This window comes from Mya arenaria, chromosome 12 (genome assembly GCF_026914265.1).
Source record: "Mya arenaria isolate MELC-2E11 chromosome 12, ASM2691426v1".
Taxonomy (NCBI): Eukaryota; Metazoa; Mollusca; class Bivalvia; order Myida; family Myidae; genus Mya; species Mya arenaria.
The window spans coordinates 40257423-40284412 of NC_069133.1; the positions used below are offsets into that span (position 1 = coordinate 40257423).

Genomic DNA, 26990 nt, shown 5'->3' on the forward strand with positions numbered 1-26990 from the left:
TTGGCCAGAATTCTTGTCTGTATGTTAAACAATTTCGATTATAGATTTCCACAAGTCAATCCTTAGAAAGAAACAAATCACCCTCATCGATTCGACTTTTAAAAAAAAAGAAACATGTAGACTTGTTTTTGCATGATATCTTAGACCATTTAAATATAATAAAATATGAAGTAGGTCCTAAGATTAAATCTGCATTAAAGCTTGAACTAAGATTTATTTCATAAGTTCAACCTTTTTATCCTATCTTCATAACTTTGGTAAGAATATTTGAATCCCAAGACAAATGGAAGTAAAAAACATTTTTAATTACTGCAAACTAACCATACAACATAATCCATCCATCGTAAAATTGAGAAGTCCGGCCATAACGCGACATACTGTATAGCCCCTTTTTTAAACTTGTATGTAGACGCATATATTTGTTTGATATATTTTAACTCGTAAGAGACTATGCAAAGAAAGTTATATTTAACTTTTTGGTGTAAAGGAGTTTTCGTCCTGATCTATTGTGTTAGAACTATACTTTCCTTGCAGGTATAAGTGCTGGCGTCGAAGCGGCAACTGCACACGTAATAGTTCAAGCGATTAAAGAATTTGCAGCGGATGGATGCGGCCGCTTGACAGACGTTAGATTTGTGGTTTTCCAAAAAGAGTTGATTGACAGTTTTCATAGTGCAGTTGGCGAAGCGCAATACTTTCAAGGTAACACTTGTAAAGTGTTTTATTTCTTACACGTTTTTGTGTGTTTCACATACTGTCGAAATAAGGGTTTAACCATTCAAATGTCTTCAAAGTTAAACCTGATCTCGGTGTGCAAAATGTCACGTCAACTCAAATATGAACATCCACGGCCATCTAGATAGTTGTAATATTTTCTTGACTTTGTTCAATAAGGACCTAGTCTCTCGAGTTTAGTTTGAAAACAACCTAGAATTAATCATTTAAGGTCCTGTACGTTTTGATATTATACTTCTATTATAAAATATTACTACTATCCTGTTAGTTGTTATATAAGTACTTCATGAAATGTCGCATGATGTTTTAACACCACTCTTTCTACCAACATGTTTAACAAATAACATTCTACGATATGCTTGTCTTGTTTGATTGCAACAATGTTATAGGTATCGCTTTTTAACTGTAAATTTATTATTTACAAACCATTAATCCCAAACTACTCATAAGATGGATTCATTACATCATGGACAGACCCAGCTGTCAGAAAATAAAAGCAAACACAAATACATGTTAAATAATAGTTACAGCTTCCTGTTTTTATAAAACATTATGTCCCGAATATTGACAAGCTCACTATTATAATCCATGGTACGTAATTTTGGCGATAACGAGACAATGCTAGTAAAATACTGAGACACCAAAAAATCATATAAATAATAGGACATGGATATTGATTTACTTTATAATAAATTCGTACAAATCAAGCAATGCAAACCCTGACTATGTACAGTGACGCAAACAATAATTTTTAGTCGATCCTTATCTTTAATAGCGAAGAGTGATAAATACTTTATTATTTTATTTATTATTTATGTATTACAATTAGCTTTTGCAAATTGAATGGATACCTTCGGCTGTTTTAACCGACTGCGATGTCTTTGAAAAACAACAATACTATAATTGAAAAATAAAGATTCTTCTTGTTTTATTTGTATTTTATTGCTCATCTAAATTTCAAAATAATCTTTAAGTTTTAAATGCGTAACAGAACCATAAAAAACGTTCTGTAGCACATGGTCTCAACAGCGCGGGAAACAGGTGCCCTCTTACTTCCTTTACAATTTTAATGAACGTGAAAAGAAAATCGTCAAACGTAAATCTTTATTAGTTAAAAATAATGTTCTATAAAATAACAGATTGATTGCTAAGCCATTTACCATAAAGACCAATGTCAGAATTGTGGCATTTGGAACGAATACTATCTTTTTTATTTCCGGAAAGCATATATCGCCTAAGTGGAACTGAAAGTAAATGTAGGAAAAATGTCTTTGCACAATTGATGGTGTATAATTGACTTTGACAATAATGCAATGGGTAACATAACATTACGGAATTCCTGTTTAGCTAAACAGAAATATATAAAAGTGATAAACTTGTCCGAGATAGGATTGATAATGATTTCTAACCTTTAATTCAACGTTATATTTCTGATTTTCTTTTGTGAATTTAGTTGTATTCTTATCAATACTTCATCTATGCGCAACACATATATGCGTTTTTATTTGTTTAATAGGAAAACTACCTTTAACGTTAAAAAATAGTGCATGAACAAGTTGAAAACCGACCTACCGACCCTAATTTTTCAGCAGGTAATAGAAAACAAAAGTATGTTTTTAGCCTGATGTAAACAATAATTTGAATAGACAAAGCAGTAATTAACTGTCTAAAACGAAACCCGGAATAAACAAAGAAGTTATACACTGTCTAAAACCAAACGCGGAATAGACGAAGAAGTAATACAATGTCTAAAACGAAACGCGGAATAGACAAAGAAGAAAAACACTGTCTAAAACGAAACGCGGAATAGACAAGAAATAATACACTATCCAAAACAAAACACGGAAGAGACAAAGAAGTTATACACTGTCTAAAACGAAACGCGGAATAGACAAAGAAGAAATAAAATGTCTAGAACGAAGCGCGGGATAGACAAAGAAGTAATACACTGTCTAAAGTGAAACGCGGAATATACAAATAAGTAATACACTGCCTAAAACGAAATGCGGGTTAGACAAAGAAGTAATAAACTGTCTAAAACGAAACGCGGAATAGACAAAGAATAATAAGCTGTCTAAAACGAAACGCGAAATAGACAAAGATGTAAAACACTGTCTAAAACAATACGCGTTTGATCAACATGAAAAGTTGCTGGTATGCATATACAGAATGGTTGGTAATGTACGGGTTCTAACTGAGTTTTTGTAATTAATAAGCACATGTGTTCGGTAGATATAATTGGCAGGTAGAGGGCAGACACATGTCCCTGCCTCTTACTGCATCTATCCTCCTAACGACAGATATCATGGGGGCCGGCATATGGTGTTTTTGATAGCTCTTTCTAAATGTAGGCATATGGTTATGAATGGGTCAGTGGATTTTAATAATATCTGGTGCATGGGAATGGTTTGATAAATGGCATATATAGCTGACTTGTTTTTGTTACATTCACCGACCGTCTGTTAAGATCATGCTTGAGACGATTACCTTTGTACCAAAAACTTATCATTGTGTTCATGAATACTTCGTTTTTATATGATTGTTAAAACCGACGGGATTAAATTCGAAAATGTTTCCGTTACTGCTGTTGCCAAAAGGAATGATAAACACATTGCGTATTCTTGATTGAAGTAAGCGTGATTTAAGCCTGTTTCTATGTTAATTCCTTAAATTAACATATTGTGCAAGCTTGTCACATATTGCTCGAAAGAAATGTGTTTGTCTCTTCTTTTGTTCAACAGCTTCCTTAGAGTTCTTCTCCGATGACGAATATACCTTGTTTAAGGATTCAGCTGACCTTTACTTTTCGCCCCATAATGGATTGCAAAAGGTTCTTAACGTAAGGCACTGACTTGAAGACGAAGAAATAGATCACGCTTGCAAATTGATAAAGAATACGTATCCGTATCTCAATGGATTACAAGAAGTGTGTGTAGTGACGGTCGGTGAAGGTGTTAAAGTCCGTTACCCAATGCTGCAAATTTTGCATTCTCATAGACAACATTTGGTGGTTGCACTCACAGTTGGTTGCGCTGATGGAAGGGTTAGGGTGTTTGATAGCATGTACAAAAAGATGGACAAGATTGAATCTATTAAATATGGTTATATAATTATAAGGAGGATGAGGGTTTGATAGTCGAACGAGCTAATTTTCAAAAACAGAAAAGACAAAGCAGATTGTGGTGTATTTGCGATTGCTGCTGCATTATCGCTCGCTGTCGGAAGCAACCAATCTAATCCTTTTAAAGTGTGCGACTCGATAAGCTCGTCAGTATTACAACTAGCATTTTAGATATATAGAAATGCCATCTTTGGCTATAAAAATGAAAAAGAAGAATTGCTTATATGGTTGTATCGGGGCATTTAAAAGCAAATAAGCTATACCTATTTTAAGAGATGCACATTTTTATTTAAACATCTTAAGAATCGATCAAATTGTTAGAATACCTATTGTAAATAGAATAACCATTATAAATACAACCAGTGTATAATAGTTAGATATCGTAAGGTAAATTTCAGAAGCAAATACCTTTATTTTAATGTTGCAGAGTATATTATTGCTTTTTTCCAACGGTATCATGTTATATCTAACCTATACAAAACAAAGTAGTTATAAACCTTTTAAAACAAAACGCTTATTGTTTTTAGAGTTACAGTGAAGAGTTGTTAATCGAATCGGTTCGATACAAGAAAGTATCAATTTTTAAGACAAAAACATATTACGTTATATTGTATCGAAACTGTGTTTTAGTGGACAAAAAAAATATTCAAACAACTTAAACATAATAAATATCAAAGTACCATTTTCGCCTAATATAGTTTTAAATTGTATTCCTGTTCTTGCTTTCTTATATTAAATACATTGGCAATATAAACGAATTCGTTTTTAAACTGTTTGCGTTAACACGAAGACTTGGTATGATTATAAAATTATGGCGAATGTATTCTTATTGTAATTGTTTACGTCAAAGACTCTTAATATATTGTATACTGACGAGTTTACAAAATAAAATACATGTTGTTCTGAATATTCCGCCTTGTGTGAGATAAATCGCATTTGTGAAAATTTAATCGTTTGATTAATACTTGAGTGTTTCAGATCTGTTATGCTTTTGTTTATATGTCATTGGTGGTGCACTCATTGTACATTTTGTAGATGAAAAAAAATCTTTTAAATTTATGTCCCTTTTTTTCTAAACTCAAGCCGCATAGGTTCGTTCATTGTTTAACTCTGCATGTGAATATATATTCTAGTTAAATCATGTGTCTTTGATTTAGGAGTTGCCGAAGGATTGCCGTTCAGTCGTAGGTTTAGGAAGTTTAAAGCGGATGCGGACGCTGCACTTTTCACGTTGTGGGCCCTTGAACTAAAAACTATTGATTCAGCAATTGAAAATTTAGATATTTGCATTGAACGTGAAGTGTCTACGAAAGTCTTTAGAGACAGTGTTATTTCCCGGATGAATGATAAACAGGTAAGTGTATGTGTGTGTTTATCCATGTGTAATTAAAATATAATGAGCTAATCTTAAAAGATATGCCATTTAAATAACAATTGTTTTAAACAGCCTAGATGATTGAATGTCCGAACCGCATTTAAAACCCAATGCTAGACCATAAGGGTTTGCTAGTTTTTTAGAGAGAGTTTCCAGCCTGTTATTGAAACTCCCTCATTGAAATGAATATAAATAGTGTTAACCTTGTGATTGTCTTGTGTATATATATCCCGGAACAACCTGTTTTCGACCGCCTAAGGATTATTTACATTTCATCATAAATAAGTGATAATAAAAACTAAATGTGTGTGTGTACCATTTAAAGCAATCATTCATCTTTCAAAAAACAAAAAAATAAAATCTGTTTCAATCGTCTATTGTTTACATTTTGAATCCAAAAAGGTGGCTGTCACATTTTGTACTTGACCTAGATACAACCTGTTTTCGACCATGACCTTTAACTATACTTCACAACAAAAGCTTGTGCACAATATTTTTTATTTTAATTTGTATAACTTGTTTATACTGTTTATGGTATTTTATTTTATTTAAAAAGTAATTAAATATCTACATATTTGCCATACAGTCACTTTTCAGTTACTTATCACCACAAGAGAGGCAAAGGAATACATCATCCCTTCTAATGGCTTTCACATGGATACAAAATGATAAATTCACCCATCATGAGCCCTGGTATCACTGGTCCAACTCTGAATGAGCCTCATATGACCTGCCTAGGCTGCAATATATCTAATTTTATGATAACTGAGAGCCCAAATGCAATTCAATATAGTTACCTGTAGATAAATTTCATTAATTTTAGAATAAGCAACATACCATATTTTGATGCGCTTTTAATGTTGTGCACTATACTTAGAAAACGATAGGGCATAGGTTTTAGGCTTTGGTAGATATGTAAGATCTGGCAAACAAAAACAACACGATTTTAAAGAAGTATTTTACATGTGAAATCATTCTATATGAAGGGTCTAATTTGGCATTAATTAAAAATGACTTATTGGTGTTGTTACAAGTAAAACTAAAGTTTTTTTAACACTAGCATTCCCATTCTTTTTCAAATGAAGTTTTCTGACAGTTCTATTGCTTTGGTTAACAATTGGAGCTTATTTTTATCGGAAGTGACGCAAAATAGAAGTGTTTTACCTATTTTAAGGGGGCGGTCGAAAATAGGTTGTGGTCGAAAATAGGTTGTTCCGATTTGTCTGATCCACTTAACAGAATCACATAGTATTTGTGTTGTTAGATTTGGACCTGTTTATTATATAACATTCGTTTATATGTTTTGACTGCAGCTGAAGGCAATCAAACAGAAGGCAGACGAAAACAATGTCGAATACACACTAAGTGGTGGAACTATCAAGATTGTTGGTCTTATTCAAAATATGATCAATGTCACAGATGATATATACTCGTATGATGATTTTCAATTCAGCTTAACATTCTCCTCGACATAAATAAATCAAGTTATTACTTATAAACAGGCCAGTTCAGAAAAGTAGCATATAGATTTAACTTCTAAATTATTTTATTGATACATAATTCTTTAATATTTTCATATTTTACAGTTGAACAGTATCTAAAATATTAGGTAATGCTGTGATGAATGTATCTCGACTCGCTTTTCTATTTTTATCAGATCTTTACGTGATGCTGCAAAAATAGAGCAAGATCATAATGCCGCTATGATACTTAAAGACATCATCCAGTGGTATTGGATAGAACAGACCGAAATGGAAGATGAACTGAAACCCTATGAAATGATGCTGAACTATCAGATAGAGCAGGCTTTCAAGGCACAAGAGGACAAGTTCACTTACACGTAAGCTTTCGGAGGTATTCAATTAGAGTATAATGCTAGAAATACCACTATAGTCGTCAAGTCGGTGTTGGTATCATAGCCTTTTTCTGTTTTATTATGTTCCTGAAAACTACAGGTTAAAATTACCCTTTTCTGATTCACATGACTTCGACGAGTCAATGTTATGTAACAAATATTTATTAGCATGAAATATTTTTCGAAATATGTTATTGTCTTTTACAGTGACAATGGAGAAATGGTGATCGTTGACTTTAAGAATTGTTCCGAGTATTGTCAGTCCAAGCCTGATGAAAAAGATATTATTCTTCGAAAAGATCTAATCAAAGGTAATAAGATTGTTTTAAAGTCTCAACTTTAAAAAACATAATTTTTGAAAACAATGAAAACATTTTTTCAATACATGTACACTAATTATCTTTGACTTATGCCCTTTTGTGTGTTCTCCTCCGTGGTGGCGAAAATGTGAAATACTGCTGCGGCACACTTTCGCCAAAGATTTGTCGTACTTGGCTTGGTCGTGTTCGATGTTTCTCCGTCCGGAAGGCATGAATCATTGGTATTTTTGTCTTCATAACGTTTCACCTGAAGGCGAAATGTGAAAAGTGTTGGGGCGCAAAGGCGCCATGGGGGAGCGAAATTGCTTTAAGCGGAGGAGCGAATTTACGAAAATGCTCCAACTTATGGGCAGAAATGCAATGCATTTTTTTCGCATTTCGTCGGGCTTATTAGCGCTTGTCCCTCTATCAGTTGGCATTAGGGACTTTTCGACTCGATAATTGGCACATGTTTTGTCATTTCTCCTTCAAGGGAAACTGCAAAAAGGCTTCCAAGACAAATCATACCGATATAAAGTTGATTATTACTTTGTTCTCGTATATGGTATTGAAAGAAAACATGTTGTCACTGTAAGCGATAATCAATGAGTAATAAGTTTGTCAATTGTCCTGAAATACTTTATAGAATGTGTATGCTTGTTTCCTTTGTTTTACTATAACCGAGAGTACAATGTATAGCTGTACTTTCCTGATTCTGTACCATGCCAGTTTGCTTGTATATTGTATTGTACATTTTACAATTTCATTATAAATTAATTACGAATAATCATAAACTGGACTGTGATGCCAAATAATCAAGGTTAAGAGATATTAATCTTTATAGCTCCTTCTCGCTGCAATCTGTCTTTGCCAAAAGCAGGCAGAGAAGATAATTGGCGTCTACAAATAATATCGTGGTTGTTGGTATTTGAGTTTCCTATATTTACTCAAGTACTTTTGGTGTTCAATTTTGCACTTGAAAATATTTCCCGAGTCTAGAATTCAGCGAAGAGGTCCCTGCCAACTGGATACCCATGAAGGGGAATTTACTGGTGTATAAGTTGGCCCCTGCTGACAAGGAGTACACTGATTTATCCGGGACATTCAACGCGTCCAGTGGTGGAGGCTACACTATTCACTCGGTAAATCATCGACCGATACAAACTTGTGACCTACTCGGTTGTACCCTTTTGTTATGAGCCCTTTCATAGAACGGCTCATTTTATAGTTTAAACTACGGCGTACGGGCGCACGGATTGGCAGGCGGGTGTTATTCGGTTTGTCCGATAAATTAAAAAATCGTCGAAATATTACCAATTGAGCCAGAAGTTGTTTAGGCATACTATCTTAAAAAAAACCGAAAACCATCCATATCTGCTCAGTCATTCGAGAGTTATCGTCCTTTGAAAATAGAATTTACCTAAAATTGATCTTTCGCGTTCAACAACCTATAATCGTTTACTGAATCATTACCAAATTCCATCAGAATGTGTATGGGCATTACATCTCCAGACAAGTTTGATAACCACCCACATTGCTAGTGTCACTAGAGAGTAATCACCCTTTATTATTAGTAAGTACCTGAAATGGGTATTGTCTGATCAATTATTTATGAATCATTCGTCGAATAATCATCAAATATGGTACCACAGACGGGTTCGATAACAGGCCAGTTCGCCTCAGTCACTCTGGAGTTATGAACCTTGAATTAATTTTAGTTTAGTTATTGATATGTTCATTCGCGCCGGCTCATTTAACGTTTTTTCTGATTAATTTGTTCTATTAAAGATGCACTCTTACTCCTTAATAAGCAGTACCACATTTGATACGATTGTTTTAATTTACCGAAAAATATAGATTAATATCGAAAATAATATTGTTCTTATGAAGGATATGCGTTAAATTTGACTGTGCAATGAACACGTTATTTCTATTTTATGGCACGGTAGAAGAACACAGTAAATTTTAGGACCTAGCAGTCATTTTAAATATGTGCGTTTTTAGGTATATAATTCACGATTACACATATGTTATAAGTAATTAATAATGCATTTTTGTAAGAAGTTTAAGGTTTATCACTCGTTATTGTTATACATGTATTGATTTGAAATACGAGTATCACATTGTAATGTAATTTCTTAAGTAGTAATATGAATGTTATCAACTTTGGTACTAAAATCGTATCCTTGCATAAAAGTATAGGATGTTTTCAGATCGAGAAAGTTCAAAATAAATCAGTATGGCTACAATATGAGGCGAAAAAGAAACAGCTCGAGGGCCAGAATCCTGCTGGAACGAAAAAAGAGCAATTCCTGTGGCACGGCACATCTGAAGACATCGTGGACAGTGTCAATGCACATGGTTTTAACAAGGGAAAGAACTGTGGAAAGAACGGTAATCACTTAATTAAAACCACCAGCTTATTCCTCGTAACAGGAACTAAGTATACTATTGCTTTGTCGAAATATTATGATAATGATTAGGTTTTATTGATGTTGAAGTAGTTTGTGCTCACAATTAACCCATAGCATTTACACTATACAAGGGCTAAGGCAGTTGAATTAACAACACTGATAATATTGCTCAAATGTGTCTTCTTTTTCTTTAAGCTACGGCCTTTGGGGATGGCGTTTATTTTGCTGTAAATGCAAAATTTTCTTGTCAAGATGCGTATTCAAGACCGAATACCCAAGGACTAAAGAGAGTGTATTACTGCGCTGTTTTGACCGGTGAATTCATTTTGGGAAAATCTGGAATGCGCGTCCAGCCACCGAAACCTAACGCAGGAAAGAATGCCTTGTATGATTCCGTCGTAAATAATGTTGCTGGTCCCGATGTGTATATAATATTTAACGAAACACAGGCCTACCCTCTTTACATAATAACGTTTAAGAAACAGTAGTTAGTCTATGGCGGAAATATTTTTTTCTGCTGGAGCACATGCTTTCTAGAGACATATATCTGAAGAGGATTTCAATCTTGGAGGTTTTCAACGACAAAAAAACACAATTCTTTGAAGAAGTCGTAGTGTCCATCTCCTCGGACTATACTCTAAGATACTTTTTATGCTGCTGTATTTCCGTATAAACTGCATTTGCTTTATCATAGAGCTCTGCAATGCATAACCGTTTAAATGTTAAACTTCATCAGACCGTGGTGTGTTTGAACAGGTGCCCGAATATCTTCGAGCTTTCTCCAACACATAGATTTGCTATTTGTGATACTCTGCTGCAGAACACAGAATTGTGTTTGCGATATTCTAACGTTTTTGTTTTACTTCTGCCTTTATGTCCTGTGTACTTTGGGCATAACAAATGCGTGCACATGTGTTAATTTCATTGATTTCCCTGATATCTAGTGGTGTGTAGGCATTCACTTAAGTCCATGCCAGCAACATCTATGTTTATTTTATTTTGATTGTTGTATATAACGTTTATGAACAGTTTCTTCTATAAGCTTATGATTTATTATTTATTGTTTTTAAGTATCCTTTTGTTTAAGTCATAAGATTAAATATATTAACATTTTTAACTAGAAATTCCCTTGTGTAACTTTTTCTTGTATGATTTGTCTACAATTAACTCATTTAATAAAAATATATTATACTATTGTGACTTTGTTATAATGTGCATATACATGTATGCTCATCGTATTATTACTCATATTTGTAATCGTTGTAGAATGATCTTGTATTAATTATGTTAACGCCAAGTAAAGCATAGTAACAGGTAATTTGTTATAAAGCAATATTACCTATTGGGATTTCCCTCGTTATGTATTGCCTCTATACAAGAATATGTTACTATGTCTTTATTTAGTTAATGAAGTCCCATACCATGCATATGTTTGCCTAGATGCTCTAGTTACCATACACTTTTCATCAAAAATAAGTACATACGAATTGGGGTTTCTTTTTTTGCAAACGGCCACACACGATATTATCGTAAAATCGGTTAACCAGCTAGAATATTTCGATTTAATGAAATGAAGTCAATTTTTTTCAGGCAAAATTTATACAAATGTGCTAAAACGTGTTTTATAAGTGACTGCCTTTGTGACAGTGTATTATCTTTTTTATGTTAACAACATTTTGAATAAGCTGTTACGATTATTGTTATACATTTTGATATGATCAGCTTTTTCTAAAGCGGTAAAACAATGGTTATTATATGTGTGCTATCATTGTGTGTGTATCAGTCTTGAACCGCGTACTTTATCATTACAATTGTACTTTATACATGTACTTATTTTACTGGAAAGAGTGTGCGAAATTGCAATTGCAATTTTGGGAGTAACGTTGACGTCATGAATGATTAAACCCTTTACAAGCATCTCGCGATTTGTTTCCGGTATATAATGACGTTACTAAAATGTCATCAAAATATTATGAATTCCTAAAGATTTTCCACTCATTTCCTTTTTAAGTTTTGTTGAGTTCAATCATATTAAATTCTTTGACTGTTTTTTAGGACCAAATCATTGCTGTTGAATATTTTTTTAAGAAAATCCATATTTAGTATCTAAGCATACCATTTATCCTGTCATCAGTATTATCATGGTGTATTAGATTCGGATGTATTTGTATTGGTATGGTGTATTAGATAAGTAAACTGTTGTCTATAAGATCCGTAATGTTGAGTGTATAAGCTCAATGCAATGTGGTGTATAAGATCCGTAATATTGGGTGTACAAGCTCAATGCAATGTGGTGTATTAGATCCGTAATATTTGGTGTATAAGTTCAATGTAATGTGGTGTATTAAATCCGTAATATTGGGTTATAAGCTTAATGCAATGTGGTGTATTAGATCCGTAATATTGGGTGTATAAGCTTAATGCAATGTGGTGTATTAGATCCATAATATTGGGTGTATAAGCTCAATGCAATTTGGTGTATTAGATCCATACTATTGGGTGTATAAGCTCAATTCAATTTGGTGTATTAGATCCGTAATTTTGGGTGTATAAGCTCAATGCAATGTGGTGTATTAGATCCGTAATTTTGGGTGTATAAGCTTAATGCAATGTGGTGTATTAGATCCATAATATTTTGTGTATAAGCTCAATGCAATTTGGTGTATTAGATCCGTAATATTGGGTGTATAAGCTCAATGCAATGTAGTGTATTAGATCCATAATATTGGGTGTATGACCTCTAGCAATTTGGTGTATTAGATTCGGATACAGGAAATGTGTTGTGTTAGCTCGGAATTTTTGGATAAGTTAGTTCCATGAAAATTGATGAACTAATTCGTAGAAAGCGGTGTATTAGATCGGTGATATGTTGTATTTTGATTCGGGGATGTTCATTTGTGCTGTATGAAGTTTGTGATATGTGGAGTATAAGTTTAAAGCTATTTAATGTATGAGATACATGATTTGTTATATTATTTCAATGTTGTGAGGTGCATTCCAAACACACGATCAATCGAATGTGCTGTATTAGATCATTGTTATGTGTTGTTTTAAATCCATGATTACGACACCAACATTTAAAGACAACACATTATAACCATTGATTACAGATGCATGATTAAACCATGAAATACTGTATAGTGTTTGTTGATGTGAACAACAGATAAGGTAAACGCCGCTTATCATCAAAATGTGTAGTTCATGTACATCAATATATGAGGAATCTAAAAGGACACACAGGAAGTGTTCCTCTGTCCGTGCATGTTTGTACATTTTAGAGCAGGCTGTTGAAAGTGTTTCGAATTAAAACATGTATACCATGTTAATGCAACGTCCGTGTGGTGTGTTAAAGTATGAATGTAAAGGGTAATGAACGTTTTCATTTAGATATACAGTGTTGCTGTTTCGCCCCAATAAACTTTTTAACGATCAGATAATCCATACCCAAGTTAATAGCATCCATAAGATGCCTTGCTCTCGTTTTCTTATCATCAATTTTCTTCGGTGTTGGTGTGGAGGACTTTCTAATGATCATTAAATATTTACTTATATGTGACTCCTTAAATAATAACATTTTCTCTTGTGTAAGATTCATTACGAAAAATATGAAGAACAATGCGTATTTCACTTTTAATATTTCAGAAAATAATAACCATAGTTTAACCCCCTCTGCGAACTGATTTCATACTCATTCCATTGCCTTAAAGACGGTGGTGTTGTTTCATTGCCTTCCAAAAGGATCTTTATGTTTTCTGCTGTGTTGGCATCAAATATGAGTGTAATGTATAGAAAGTCTCTAAATCAACGACCTTAAGCGGCATGTTTAATTAGACTAGATAATTCCGTCGTGTTAACATTTTGAACTTTTCCTTTGCGTTGGCGCTGGATTCTTAAAAGGCAGGCTTCAAATGAAAGTTATGTTACTATGCAGGCGGGCGTCAAACTGATGGTTTCTGTTACATTTTTATGTAAGGTTTGCGTTGAGCTGACCAATATAGAGTAACTTTGGGCAATGAACGTTTTCTCTAGGAAGATACCTGAAAAACTCTGACTGCATATGACTGCAAATGATTTCTTATGAAAAGAGTGTATATGTAGTAATCCTGCTTTTAAAATTTAGCAATTTTTTATGGATATGTTTAAATTTTCATGGAAACGTCTTGAAAACGATAGTGTGAAGTCAGGGTTGGTGTCTGGGTGAGCTAGACTCCCATGATTAAATTTCCAGTATCATATTAAATGCTAATCATTGAGTATTATTTCACAGATGTAAAATGGACATGTAAAAGCATTATGAGTACAACAAACATAAATCGATAGACCATGTTAACAACAGTATACACAAAGGATATCGTTATAAAGAAATTATACATCCCTTATGTCCATTATGGTCCTTGTGGTAGTTAATTACTACGACTACAAGTGACTGAAGAAGAATCATTTTCGATTTCATTTACATAACTATATCAGAACTTATATACATTTATAAACAAATTCAATAACCACTTTTCAAATCAGAAAGAAGGGTTTAATTGCATTAAGATGGTCGAAACGAAATGTTATGTTCTCTTGTCCTGCTAACCCTATACCATTGAAGGTTATTTACTGCTTAACTTACCAATAGATTCAATGGTACTCAGTCCAACTGCCGTGCGTTCAGTTACCGCAAACGGTCGCTAACATTCGCAAACGGTTGCAAACAAGTCGTATTGAACGCACCGGTAGCCGTGTACGTTCGCAAACGGTCGCTACCTACAATCGGGGATCGTATGCGAAGAAAACAAAATGGCTGCCGTGTAAGTAAACATATCGATTTCTGTTATTAAACTTCACAAAATAGTATATAATGCCGTCAAACGTTATTCCGAGTTTGTTTATTTCGTTAAAATGCGACATTTGGGATATTACTCATGTTTTTTCTTTATTGTACTTTTTGATCATGATATTAATTTGTCATTTTTAAAGTGCTATGTTATACTTTTATTGTTTTGAAAGTTAAATTTCAATAATTAGTTTCTTATACCGTCTAGAAATAATGCATCGTAAAATTCAAGATTTTTAAATATACAGTAATGGTATGTTTTTTAATTTTCATGTTTTCTTAAATGTTGTGATTGTCCGAAAGGTAATTTACATGGACATTTTGTTGTTTATTTCTTTCAGAAAACCTATTTTTGCTGGTGGCTGGATGAAACTAAGGGTTGTGTTAGATGATGGCGCAACAGATGTCATTCAGGTTGATGCTGAGGCATACCGAAGTATAGTTTATGACCAAGGTGAGGATGAACATTGATCTAAATTAAAATCAAAATAGTAATTGATAATGCACCAGTCAATTGTAGCCCCCCCCCCACCCCCCAGGTTAGGGGTATAGCCCAGGTAAACTCCTTGACTTATGGGGACAAACTGAAGGTAAAATCCCCGGCAAATGCCCCTGCACCAAGGGACCCTATGTAAGGGCAATTGCCGCTATATTTAACGTGATAATGTTAAAAATATACCTCATTTTACTTTTCTTTTAATTTTTAATTAGCATGCATAACGTCTTCATTTTATATTCTTTTATAGATCAAGGGACTGCAAAAAAGGTTGTGGACGGTTACAAGGAAGCCTATGGTGAGTGATTTCATGCATAGAATTACTGAACACATTATCAAAATGAAGCATATACAGTATCAAACAACATTGAAATGATTTTTTTGCTAAAATGCCCTATTTTAAACAGATAGCTTTTATACCAAAACCTCAAATTTTCCAGCTGTTGGAAACAAGTTATTAGGACATTACATTAAGTACTATTCTTAAAATGCCAACATTTAACATGGGAATGTGGTATTTTATGTGGCATCAGCTGGAGAAACCGGTTAAAATGAAGTAGGCCATGTTTGTGAGTTGTGACCTCGAATCAAATGATATGTGCTCAGGCCAGGATTCGAACCACTTTGCTTTAGCGAAAATTAGTAGACAAGAATTCCCTTTTAGAAGATTTTATTACCTATATTTAGTTCACTTTTAAGCCAATTAGTTAATTGCTTATCATTCTCAGCATATTTGATTTCAACAGGAAGAGATAAATCCATAGTTTCACTGGAAGTCATTGGTGAAGTAACTGACGTTGATGGCAACAATAATGTTATAGATGATGTTGTAGATGAAGGTAATTATCTTAAGTGTTTTTTTTTGGCTAATTTGCATGTAAATAATATGTAACAGTAAAATGTGTATACCTATATGTGCTTGATTTCACCTGTACCATTACTTATGGACATTTGGGGTGTTGTTACCTGTGATGTAAAACTAAAAATACAAACATTTATAAAATATGTATGTGTTATTTACTTATTGTGTTCATCATTTTGTGTACTGTATAAGTAAATAACATCAATATTTGAAGTTCTTGGAATTCTTCTTGCATATATATCATAATGCTGTTGTTTTCACATTTTTATGTTGAAATGCATTTCATTGTAAGATATGATATCTTTTAGAAAGCCAAATGGTTGATGAGCTGGGAAGCCATGATCAGCCGATCAACAGCATGAAGTGCACTGGAGGTATTACTTTCTTTTTTTTTAAATATTAAGTGTTTTCTTTAGAATTTGTAGAATTGTCATATATTACATTTTAAGAATATGTTTTTGCTTTATTTTCTATATTAAAGACACAACTTGTTTAAAATTATAACATTTTCTACTATCTTGCAACAAGTAAATTTAAATTTGTGTGTTTATTCATTTTTATCACTTACTGTTTAACTTATTGCTTTATCAGTATGACATAAATAGATCCATGTACTTGAAATATGGACTTTCAATAGATTTGTTGTCATAAAAACTGCAGGTCTGATGCAACAGGGTCATCCAAGGTGTCATAAAACAGATGTGGATGTTATTTAAGACAAATATATGCATGGAACAAAATGGAGTACATTTTAAAGTGATAGTTTACTTTGCATGATGATTTCATATTTCAGGTCATACTTGGACACATGAAGCAGTGCTGCTACTGATTGATTTATTCGGCAAAAATAAGGATAAATTTGCATCTTCCTGCTTCAAACAAAAAGACATCTGGCAATGCATTTCTGAAAAAATGAAAGACAGTGGGCACACTGTTGATGGCGTTCAGTGTAACGAGAAATTTCGTTCCCTGAAGTATAGGTAACAATGTCTACATTTTTTGTATATGTTAAATGTATTTTGGTTTTGTGCATTTATTCATGTATTGTTATGCTTGAGAAAAACCTTCACTTTCACATCAAATACTTATTGTCCTTTCCGATAACTTGGTTACTTCCCCTGATTTCTAAGGGAGGCTACTCCATTTCCTACTTCCGGGGAATACATTTTGCAAGATGGCCGACGTAGACAATGAGATCACTGGGGCGTGTATGAATAACAATGAGTTGACACCATTTAAGGTCGTCGATTTGAAAAGATACCTTGCGAACCGGAAATTGAATGTATCAGGTCTTAAATGCGAATTGATTGAGAGGATAAAAGGCGCATATAGACTTTCTATAACTGACAAACGCGTGCTGGAGGAGAGAGATCGGGAAGAAAGAGAGAGAAGAGCAACCGAACGCTTTATCCTCCCATGTGGCGAGGGTCTTCCACCGCCATCAACACTGAAGGCATGGAAGTCCACTATTGATCTGTTTCCTGCTGTAGAGGAAAAGGATATATACAACTACATTGTACTGAAAAGAGACTCGAAACGTCAATTGAAGGCGAGGACTTATTATGTGGACGGACATGTACAGAAAGTTGAGGTATGTCAAATAGTGAGTTTATAATAAGTCTGAGGCTGTTTTTTCTGCCATGTTTACTTCATCTAGTTATATAATTAGCTCAAGGGGACTATTTTGACTTGGACATAAAAATAATTTGGTGTGAAAAATGTACTCAACATTTTTATGTAGGCGGGGCTAGCCACAATTAAGGGGGGTGTGGTGGATGCAAGCACATGTATGTGTCGAACCACACTGACTATATACTTATCTTAATTTTAAAAAAAATAATGTATTTTGTACAATTTTCATATGTTCTATGATGTATGTTGTTTATTTATTGTCATTTAAATTAAAATATTATTTATAATTTATTCTTCAGGTCCATCTCATAAGCGAAGAGTGCAGCCACTGTTATGTTCAAGCTTCCGTGCTGCCATCATTTCCAACTGCAGACAAAAGAAAGTCACCAGAGTACCAACCCTGGATCCTTCTGTCGAAAGTGACTGGCTGCATACACTCCGCGTTCTGCAACTGTCCAGCTGGGTAAGTTGAATTAATTTGTGATAAATCAAAGTCTCTGATCTGCATTGATGAAAGGTGTCAAACCCACACACGCTAGGCTATTTTGTCAGTATTATCAAATACTTAAACTTGGGGCATTCTTCAAACTATTTCATATCTTCTTATCAAACTTGGTACACTTGTTACAAGAGACAAAAAAGCACATGTTATAACTGTCATAATTTTGGCTTTCATGGTTAGCTGAGTTTTGCTATTTTTTTCTGAATGAAAGAACAGGCGAGCTTATGTATTGATTCAATGAACTCCCTTCACCGTGTTGGTGTTTACTTATGGCACTGTTTGTGTTTTGTATGTTCATGGCCTACCAGGAAATACTAAGTGTAAAATACTGTGTATTCACCTCCATTTTCAAACTTTAATGTTTTGGAATATACATGTAAGTATAACAAGTAAAAAGGCACACATGTAAATGAATTTTTTTATTTTCATCTAGTGAAGGTGAATGCTGCAACCATATTGGTGCCCTGCTGTATGGACTTGAAGACCTGACGCGTAAAAAAACCCTTGCTCCAACATCCAAACCCTGTGCCTGGAACAACTTCAGCATGCTGTCTGCACCACGGAAACGTAAGCTGTCGCCTAGGAAATCTGAAGATCTTATGTTCTCAAAGAAGAAACTGTACAACGTGTCAGTACGTAAAGTTTCTGTAAACAAAAACCATGAACTGAACTCTATCAATGGATGCACTGTTAACATTGACAGATTTAGGCAGAAACTGGTTGGTTCGAAGTTGAATGTAGGCTGGTTAAAAAACTTTGAAATTGAAACAACTGAAAATGAACCAGATCTCCCTGTGTTACATTCTGTGCCATTCAACTACCATGATAGTGTAAACTTGAGGGACAGTTCTAGTAAGACAGTGTTTTTGGATCATTTTGACTCTTTGAAGCAAAGCGCTGAAGAAATTCAATTAACTGAAATCTTAACAAGGGGCCAAAAAAGTGGGAAATGGCAAGAGGCCAGAAAAGAACGCCTAACAGCTTCAAACTTTGGCAGCATCTGTCGTAGGAAAGAATCAACTGAACCTGACGGACTCCTGCGGCAGATGTTGTATTCCAATTTCACAAGCAAGTACACAGAATATGGAATTAAACATGAGAAGGCTGCAAAGAGAATGTATGCGAAAGCAATGCAAACTGACCACAAAGGACTAGCAGTTAAAGACAGTGGTCTAGTTGTATGTGCCGACAGACCCTACCTTGGTGCCAGTCCAGATGGGCTTGTGTTCTGTTCACATTGTACAGAAAGTGTTGGTCTGGTTGAGATTAAGTGTCCTGCCTCTAAGAAATGGAGGATGCAAACGCCTGAGGAATGCTGTGAAGACAATGATTTTTTTTGTCAGTTAGAGAATGGCAAGGTGTTACTCAAGGAAACACACAAATATTACTACCAGGTCCAAGGGCAGATGGGAATCACCGGGAGGAAATGGTGTGATTTTGTAGTTTGGACATGTGTAGGTCTTTCTATACAGAGAATTGCATTTTGTGAATCATTTTGGCTGAAAATGTTGTGTCAACTTGACAGATTTTGCCTTGAATCATACATTCCTGAACTGTACGCACAACGTGTTAAAAGGGGAATGAGTCTGTTCAATTGATTTGTACATCGTCTAGTTATGTGTTGTTTATACATGTACATTTGAATGATCAATAATGGCAATTTATGTGAATATCTTGTTTGCTTTCAGTTATTTTCATAACTATATTCAAAATGAAACTCCAAAATGACTGTATTGTTACTATAATTTGAAACCATGAATAAAAAAGTTGTAAATCTAAATTTTGGGCAGTATTTTGAAAGTATGTGTACTTTTGTCAACATATTGTGATTATGCGATGCTGTAAATCTACTTTAATTATTTCCTTGTTTTATGTTTGACCTTTTCTACTTTTCCTTTCCATTTATCTAGTTTTCAGGGATGTATTTCTGAGCTTAATAAATGGACATATGTTTAACCTTTCAAGTGTGTTATTATTGCATTTTGTGTGCAGGATAGTGATAGCGTTTATATTGCCATTGTTTAAAGAAGTAGCTGAGTTTTACTCTAAAACAATTGAAGATGTTCAATTGAATATTGGTTTGCATGTAGCTACTGCACGGCCCATAACTCAAGACTGTCGAGTTGTTCTCCTTTTCTGACTTGCTAATTAAAAACAACAAATGAGTGTTACTTTCTTATGTTTGCAGGGTGCAAAACTTAAAGGGGCTATACACCGTGTGATGAAATATCGAAAAAAAAAAGAAACTTGTCAAAAACTGACATAAACTTGGTATCAATGTGTACAATGCATTGAAACTAACTAACTGAAGTACCACATACCGTAGTATACAATTAATTTATTTTCGCATTATTTTTTCCATATTTCTCCATTAATTTTTTTTTACTGGGTATGTATACCTAGTAGAATTCATTCTTATGCGTGATTTGCTAGTTGATGATATCATGGGATATAACCAAGTAAGGTATATTAGCTTAAGCATTCATATGGTTTCGGATAAGCCTTCGTAGCAAAGTGGATACAACACTGGACAGCTATTTTGGTGACACTAGTTCAATCCATAGCTCAATTTTCTTTTACATTTTGGTATTTCTTTACCATTATCATATCAGAAGAGTAAAACATTTTATTAAATAATTTGTCCTGAGATTTGTTACAGAAAAAAACTTTATTGGTGCCAATCTGGTGTACAGTCCCTTTAAACATTGGGACATATTTAGCATGGGGCTAGTTTTTTTAATCTAATGTATCTTAAAGTTAACATTTGTCGGGCATTTCAGTTTGATCTATGGCACTCTTGCCTATTCTTATTTCCACTTAGTTCAATTATGAAACTGATATGAAAATGGTTCATACTGAAAAATCCTTTAAGCAATTCAATACTAATGATTTGAAGTACGTGGTAGATCAATTACACATGGCAAATAAAAAAAAACTCATTTCAGAGCCAAACTTAATAAGTGATCTTTGACTTTTATTCTTAGAAATGTTACAAATAATAAAACCACAAAATACAAAGCAGATGTTTCACAAACAAAAAATTATATCAATAAATTGATCAGTTAATGCATACATGTTTCAAATCAAATCTTGAAATCCATTCACATGAGCATATTTCCTTATCCATTTTTGTCAAACCTGAATCAAATGTGTAATCTCATATGTTATCATATAACTTGCTCGAAAAAATGATTTTAAAACAAAATTGTAATTTCATTGTTCTAGTTAGAAGTATACAAGTTTTTATCCCTAAATCTAATGCTTGATATATACAAACGCTTTCATTGACACATGAGTTATTATTGAACAAGTGGTGGCCATAGATTTGTCAAATATGTGCATATTTTGAACACTTTAGAAATTCTCCTTGACTGTGTTATAGGAATATTGCCATGCAATATTCGAAAGTTCTTGATTCTCTCCATTTGCCTTTCAACATGTATTCGTAAACTTGCAATATCTTTTGTAAGGAGAACCTCACGTTTAGAGAATTGTTTTCCTTTCTGTTTAAATGGTGGAATAATGAGATGAATGCCTCTTGGAGTAGTAAGGTCTGTAATAGTGAAACCCTTATCAACCATTATGGCGTCTCCTTCTTCAAGCAAGTCCAAGAGTCCACATTTTTCTGTGAGTTTCTTGTCACTGGTACAGCCCACCCAACAGTCAGAAACAAAAGTTACAACACCATTTGGGCTTATACCCACCAAAATCTTATGAGTCATGTGAGACTTGTAATCACTGTACATTAAACTTTTCAAAGAAAGAGAACTGGATGTTTCACTGTAAATTTCAGTGCAGTCGATAATAATTCTAGTGTTAGAATATTTCTCTTTAAATTGTTCAGGCATGTTATTTTTCACTACCTCACGAGATGGCCATTGAACAAGAAAGGATAATTGTACATGTAAATAGTTGATCCATCTTTCAACAATGTCACTACATTGTGAAGTGGATATGCAAAACCTAGTACCTAGATCTTCAAATAACAGACCTAGACGTAGGCGCATCAGCACCATGAAAAATTCATCCAGAACACTTAGAGTTCTTGGCCGTCCTCCATCTGAATCTTTATAGTTAAGTTTCCGCCTTGATGTCCGCACTTCAGCTTCATCCTTGATTTCATCAAACAAAGCTTCAAACACAACTCGATTAGGGATTCCGGTGTAAAAACTGACCAAATCGTCATTGTATTTTACGTCATCATATGTGAGCATAGGTAGCTGACATTGTACACCAAAGTCTCTAGTAGAATGTTCTGTTTGTGAACTGAAGTCTGCTGTTTTTCCCAGGAAACTTTCTTCAGTTTGTACTTCCATCACTGCACAGTTGTTCTCAGTCTGTGTGTCACAACATCTGAAACATATACAAATTGATCATGTACCCATTTACCACATCTTACATGTACAGTCTGGTAACCCTAACCAAATGTTTGTTTTTTTGGCCTTAAACATTTACAAACACTTAAATTTTCCTATTTTTGTTAAAGAATGAAGAAAAATGATCAGAAGTAATTAACTTATCAGATCGATTTCATAGCACAAGAAGCAATATATATATATATTGAACAATACCTAAAGGACTGATTCTGTGGCTGTAGTACTGGTCCCATGCAGTAATCATGCAGGTGGACAGAGGTATCAATGGCATGCCCGGAAGGGGATACAAATGACAGTTGTGGCTGTATACTATCATCATTTGACAGTTCTAGGTCTAAATCGTCATTGACCGTATCACCATCATCATCATCACCTACGTCTTCATCAAGGAGCTGAAATTGCAAATGAAACTGTATAAGATAAATGTTTTAGTACAAAATCTGCCAGGCTATATGGTACACATTTTTCCAGGCTGTATTTGAAAACAATTCTTTAATCATTTCTTAAATTACAAAATTTACAAATAAGTGCTGTGACATTGTTTTTAAGCACCGTTGATATAACATAATTCATTTTGAGGTGCATGTAAGGAAGAACTTAAACTAATATAAGAAATAAAAAATACCGTTGGCTGGAAGGTTTTGGTAGCACCAGTCTCAGTTGGAAACATAGATGGAAGTGTATGCTGGAATGAAGGTCCTCTGAAGCCAACAAAATGCTCACTACACAATCGTCTGTGTTCATTCCACTGGAACGATCTCATGACCGTTTTACATCGCTGCACCCACACACGTTTTAAACGTTTGTTCTGAGGAAAACGGTGCAATGACACTTTTCTCCCATCAATAACCTTTCCTCTGTAAATTCCTTTACAAATACAACAGTACTTAGGGGTTTTCCTGCCCGTTTTCTTTATTAGTTTTGAATCTTTACTTTCCATTTTCACTTGTTGCTGTTTACTTCCTGGTTTGTGTAGTCCCCGGAAGTAAATTTCCGCTTTTTGCGCATGCCCACTTGAAGAGTATTCAGGGAAAGATAATCGAGTTATCGGAAAGGACAATTGTCCGGTGGGTACTTTTTATTTTTTATAAACAAATGCTATATACAATAATGAAACATGCAGTTCTGTTGATTTATAACACAACTTATCAATTATTCAATTACATTATTGTGTATGCTGTAAACATGACACATTTTGTGTACAATAAACATATCTTTCTATTCAACTGTGTGTTTTCCTGCACTGTGATTGAGTTCATGGTAATGAATTGATTGATACTAATATATTTCATTAAAAAAACATTTTAATTCTTTATTTCTATTCTTAATTTTGATTCATTTCAGACATAAGGTGATTACTGACAGTAATGCCAAGAGTGGGCGGGGGAGACGAAGTTGGCAGTTCTATGAGGCCATGGAAGAGGTTATGGCTGGAGACCCTGCTGTTAGGCCCATCAAAGTTGTGGCATCAGCATTGACTGCTCAAGGTGTACTCATGTTTTCAAGCTGTAGTTTATAAATGCCTTTGATACACATGTTAATTCTTTGGTATTCATTTAGTTTTTTTAAATACTTGAAAACATAGGTAAACATGTTACTAATCTCATGATATGGAACTTTTATAATGGTGTATCTTTTACCTTACCTGAGTGCAAAGTACTTGCGCTCAGATAATTGTTTTCGGCTTGTGTAAATTGTGTTGTTCTTACGAAATGTCTTTCATTATTTCAGTTATGTTAATTGGACATTAGTTTATAACATTCAGCATACACCTCCTTTGTATTCATTAATACATTTACCCTGAACATGTTTTTTTATGATCAAATAATGTGATGGTATTTTAAGTAACATCCTCCTTGAATTATTATTGCTTTAATGAAAAATTATTTGTTTGTTACATTGAAAGAAGTGTATTAAAACTTTATATGAACATTGTTTCATTCAGAACGGTGTCCCCCAAAAAGGCAGCTATTTACAGCTACACCAATAAGGCCGCAGAATGAAGAACACAATGAACAATCAACTCCCGGTGACCAAACACCTCACACACGAAAACGCCGACGTGTTCAACAGGAGCCACCTGAATGGTTTCAGGCTTTTAGGACTGAGCAGAATGAAAGGATGGACCGGTTAGAAGCAGCCAACAACTCCCTGATAAAAATTGCACAGGAACGAAATGACATTTTAAAAACCCTTGTAAATCATTTAACGAAGAATAAGTAAAGTAAAATTGATTGTTTGAAGATTATGGAGAGCTATACTGTACTTCTCACCTGGTTATTTTGTGGCAACTACCAACTCTATCATATCTCTTAAACTACATGATGTATTGCATTGAAACCGTATACAATGCTTCCCAACCATCATACAAACTGAAATAAGCAAGTAAGCTAAATCTATCATGCATTTAAGGCATATTATGGCCCTCTGTCTTTTGAATTAGATGATATTGTTATTATATTAGGGAAAGTTTGGATTTTCCCTTATAAGTCTAATACCTTCATTCAATTCTATTCACAAAATCACGTTTTAGGGCAGGCTGGGATACTTATAACTTCTATACCCTTCATTCAATTTATTTGTAAACTTCACACAGTTATTCAATACCATCCCGCCTTAATACAAGTTATGGCACCTGATTGACTTGGGAACTTATGTTCAAGCTTATTGCAGGTTGAAGTTTGAGGGCCATTTTAACCCTTAATACCAACTATGGCCCTTTTTGTGTTAAAATGTCTTGCATCATTGTTTGGGCGGTCTAGTGTGAAGGCAGCTCAAAGCAACCTTATGGCTCAAATAATTTTCGGTAGATTTCACATGTACTGACCAAAATTGGTATAAAGGAAGAGTTTAATGAGACTTCATGGGATTGCATCTGAGGTCCCTTGGATCGAGATCAAGGACAAAGGTAATATCTGTAGAACAATGGTTGGTATTGAATAACTTAAGTAAGGGTCGACATATTGAAAGCCAACTTAGTATACATTAAGAGTTTATCGAGACCTTTCATAAGATTTTGTTTATTGCTTATGACAAGCACATCTATTATTATTGTATTCACATCTCAGTCAGAGTGGCGTAGTCGAGCCCCTTGTCTTACGACAGCTCTTGCATTATAAATGTAATACTTGAAAATGAAAAACAAATATTAACACTTATGAAAAATGTGTTGTAACAATCTTGTCTCATGCTTTATAAATTTTTGTAAATGTTTTCTTTGGAAATGTTCTCTTTTGAAAAACATTGATGAGCCAGTATCATATAAAATAATTCATTCTCTAATTCAACTTTTATATTACATAAACTGAAACCATTCTCAAAATCCTTTATGTTATGACTCTTTAAAGCCACCTCAACTCTTATGTTAAACAATGCTTTTAAAATAATTAATACATTATACAATGCTTTTAAAAAATTCATTAACTATGTTCAGTATCTGTGCATGAACCAAGTTCATTGATAATGATAATTATTTTTCTCAAATACACCTTATCCTATTGATTTTAATTATTAAATAAGAAGGCTGGCAAATTATTGACATATGCATTTTTTATATTTTCTTAAGATGTTTTGAAGTGAAATGAGTTGATGCTGAGGTTGAGATTAGAGTTCTGTTTGTGTCCTTAGACAAGAACTGTTCTCATGTTTGTGTTAATTGCTGATAGTTAATGTAAAATAATATAGGCAGTTTCTCTTATGTCTGCAGTTGAACTTGCGTCCACCTGTTACATACGTAAATGAGCTCGATGATAATGGCGGAACGATGACTCTTTGGCTATTACCATTATTCTTAAATGTGTTCCAACAATTAAAGACTTCTGGTTTGGTCTGAATGTTAAAAGGTAGCAAATAAGGTTATTTTGCATGATGAATTAATTTCATAAGGTATTAATAAGTAAATGATTGAAAGTGAAATAAAACAAAATTATGAAATTGTAACTTTTGTTATTGTTTTTTAATTGTAACCCATCTCGTATTAGAAACAATACGAGGTCCATATACAGGATTTAAAAACAAAAACGAGCGGATAGTTCAGGCATCTACACTTTGGGCATAGCGTCAATATGGTAGAAGGTCATGCTTTTACTGTGGTTAAATACTAAGTTTGTTATAACAAACTTTATGTTTATGTCTTAAAGCTGCACTCTCACAGATTGAATGTTTTGACAACTTCTTTATTTTTTGTCTTGAAACAAGCAAATTTTTGCGTATTTATTTGCAAACCAGTGATAATATACTGCTGACAAAAGATCAGATCGCAGCTTTACATATTTCTGTCCCAAAATTTATGTTTAATGCATTTTTCTTAAACCTTTAGTAACAGTTTAAGCCATATAACATTACACTTGGATTGAAAATATGAAGATCTGCGATCTGATCAATTGTCAGAAGTCTTTTATCACTGGTTAGCAGATATTTACGCCAAAAAATTTCAATTCCAAGACAAAAAATAAAAAAGTGGGAAAAACAGTAAATCTGTGAGAGTGCAGCTTTAACTTTT

General features: G+C 33.9%; 4 protein-coding genes across 6 annotated transcripts in view; 3 read left to right on the forward strand and 1 right to left on the reverse strand.

Moving 5' to 3' along the window:
• LOC128211212 (protein mono-ADP-ribosyltransferase PARP14-like) overlaps positions 1 to 12935 on the forward strand; it is a 24930-nt gene extending 11995 nt beyond the window's left edge. The window contains exons 8-15 of one of the 3 annotated variants that reach the window (XM_052915741.1): positions 535 to 702; positions 5014 to 5210; positions 6545 to 6663; positions 6889 to 7071; positions 7294 to 7397; positions 8385 to 8527; positions 9599 to 9779; positions 9995 to 12934. In XM_052915741.1, coding sequence (XP_052771701.1) covers positions 535 to 702; positions 5014 to 5210; positions 6545 to 6663; positions 6889 to 7071; positions 7294 to 7397; positions 8385 to 8527; positions 9599 to 9779; positions 9995 to 10287 — 1388 coding nt within the window. In that variant the 3' untranslated portion in view covers positions 10288 to 12934. Of the gene's footprint in view, positions 1 to 534; positions 703 to 5013; positions 5211 to 6544; positions 6664 to 6888; positions 7072 to 7293; positions 7398 to 8384; positions 8528 to 9598; positions 9780 to 9994 lie in introns of all 3 variants that reach the window. The other 2 variants (XM_052915739.1, XM_052915742.1) reach the window with 2 other exon arrangements.
• Positions 12936 to 14482: 1547 nt separating this feature from the next.
• LOC128211016 (uncharacterized) lies at positions 14483 to 25950 on the forward strand. The gene is made up of 8 exons (XM_052915394.1): positions 14483 to 14595; positions 14963 to 15075; positions 15368 to 15415; positions 15864 to 15956; positions 16288 to 16353; positions 16773 to 16959; positions 23834 to 23976; positions 24435 to 25950. Exons 1-8 carry the CDS (start codon positions 14585 to 14587, stop codon positions 24710 to 24712), a joined length of 939 nt encoding a protein of 312 aa, XP_052771354.1. The 5' UTR covers positions 14483 to 14584; the 3' UTR covers positions 24713 to 25950.
• LOC128211014 (uncharacterized) lies at positions 17096 to 19742 on the forward strand. Its single transcript, XM_052915392.1, has 3 exons — positions 17096 to 17570; positions 17911 to 18074; positions 18547 to 19742. Exons 1-3 carry the CDS (start codon positions 17154 to 17156, stop codon positions 19709 to 19711), a joined length of 1746 nt encoding a protein of 581 aa, XP_052771352.1. The 5' UTR covers positions 17096 to 17153; the 3' UTR covers positions 19712 to 19742.
• LOC128211015 (uncharacterized) lies at positions 21281 to 23396 on the reverse strand. The gene is made up of 3 exons (XM_052915393.1): positions 23115 to 23396; positions 22685 to 22881; positions 21281 to 22466 (listed from the first exon to the last, which is right to left on the reverse strand). The coding sequence occupies exons 1-3, from the start codon at positions 23250 to 23252 to the stop codon at positions 21413 to 21415; spliced, it is 1389 nt and encodes a 462-aa protein (XP_052771353.1). The 5' UTR covers positions 23253 to 23396; the 3' UTR covers positions 21281 to 21412.
• Positions 25951 to 26990: the final 1040 nt, after the last annotated feature.

What these genes read in the sequence shown, in the direction of transcription:
- LOC128211016 (XM_052915394.1), top strand. An exon ending in AGATGATGTTGTAGATGAAG is followed by an intron (nt 15,957 to 16,287) that starts GTAATTATCTTA and finishes GATATCTTTTAG; the next exon opens with AAAGCCAAATGGTTGATGAG. An exon ending in TTTCGTTCCCTGAAGTATAG is followed by an intron (nt 16,960 to 23,833) that starts GTAACAATGTCT and finishes GATTCATTTCAG; the next exon opens with ACATAAGGTGATTACTGACA.
- LOC128211014 (XM_052915392.1), top strand. Translation starts at nt 17,154, where the DNA reads ATGGCCGACGTAGACAATGAGATCACTGGGGCGTGTATGAATAACAAT. An exon ending in GACATGTACAGAAAGTTGAG is followed by an intron (nt 17,571 to 17,910) that starts GTATGTCAAATA and finishes TTTATTCTTCAG; the next exon opens with GTCCATCTCATAAGCGAAGA. An exon ending in TTCTGCAACTGTCCAGCTGG is followed by an intron (nt 18,075 to 18,546) that starts GTAAGTTGAATT and finishes ATTTTCATCTAG; the next exon opens with TGAAGGTGAATGCTGCAACC.
- LOC128211015 (XM_052915393.1), bottom strand. Translation starts at nt 23,252, where the DNA reads ATGAGATCGTTCCAGTGGAATGAACACAGACGATTGTGTAGTGAGCAT. An exon ending in CCAAAACCTTCCAGCCAACG is followed by an intron (nt 22,882 to 23,114) that starts GTATTTTTTATT and finishes TTGCAATTTCAG; the next exon opens with CTCCTTGATGAAGACGTAGG. An exon ending in CCACAGAATCAGTCCTTTAG is followed by an intron (nt 22,467 to 22,684) that starts GTATTGTTCAAT and finishes TATATGTTTCAG; the next exon opens with ATGTTGTGACACACAGACTG.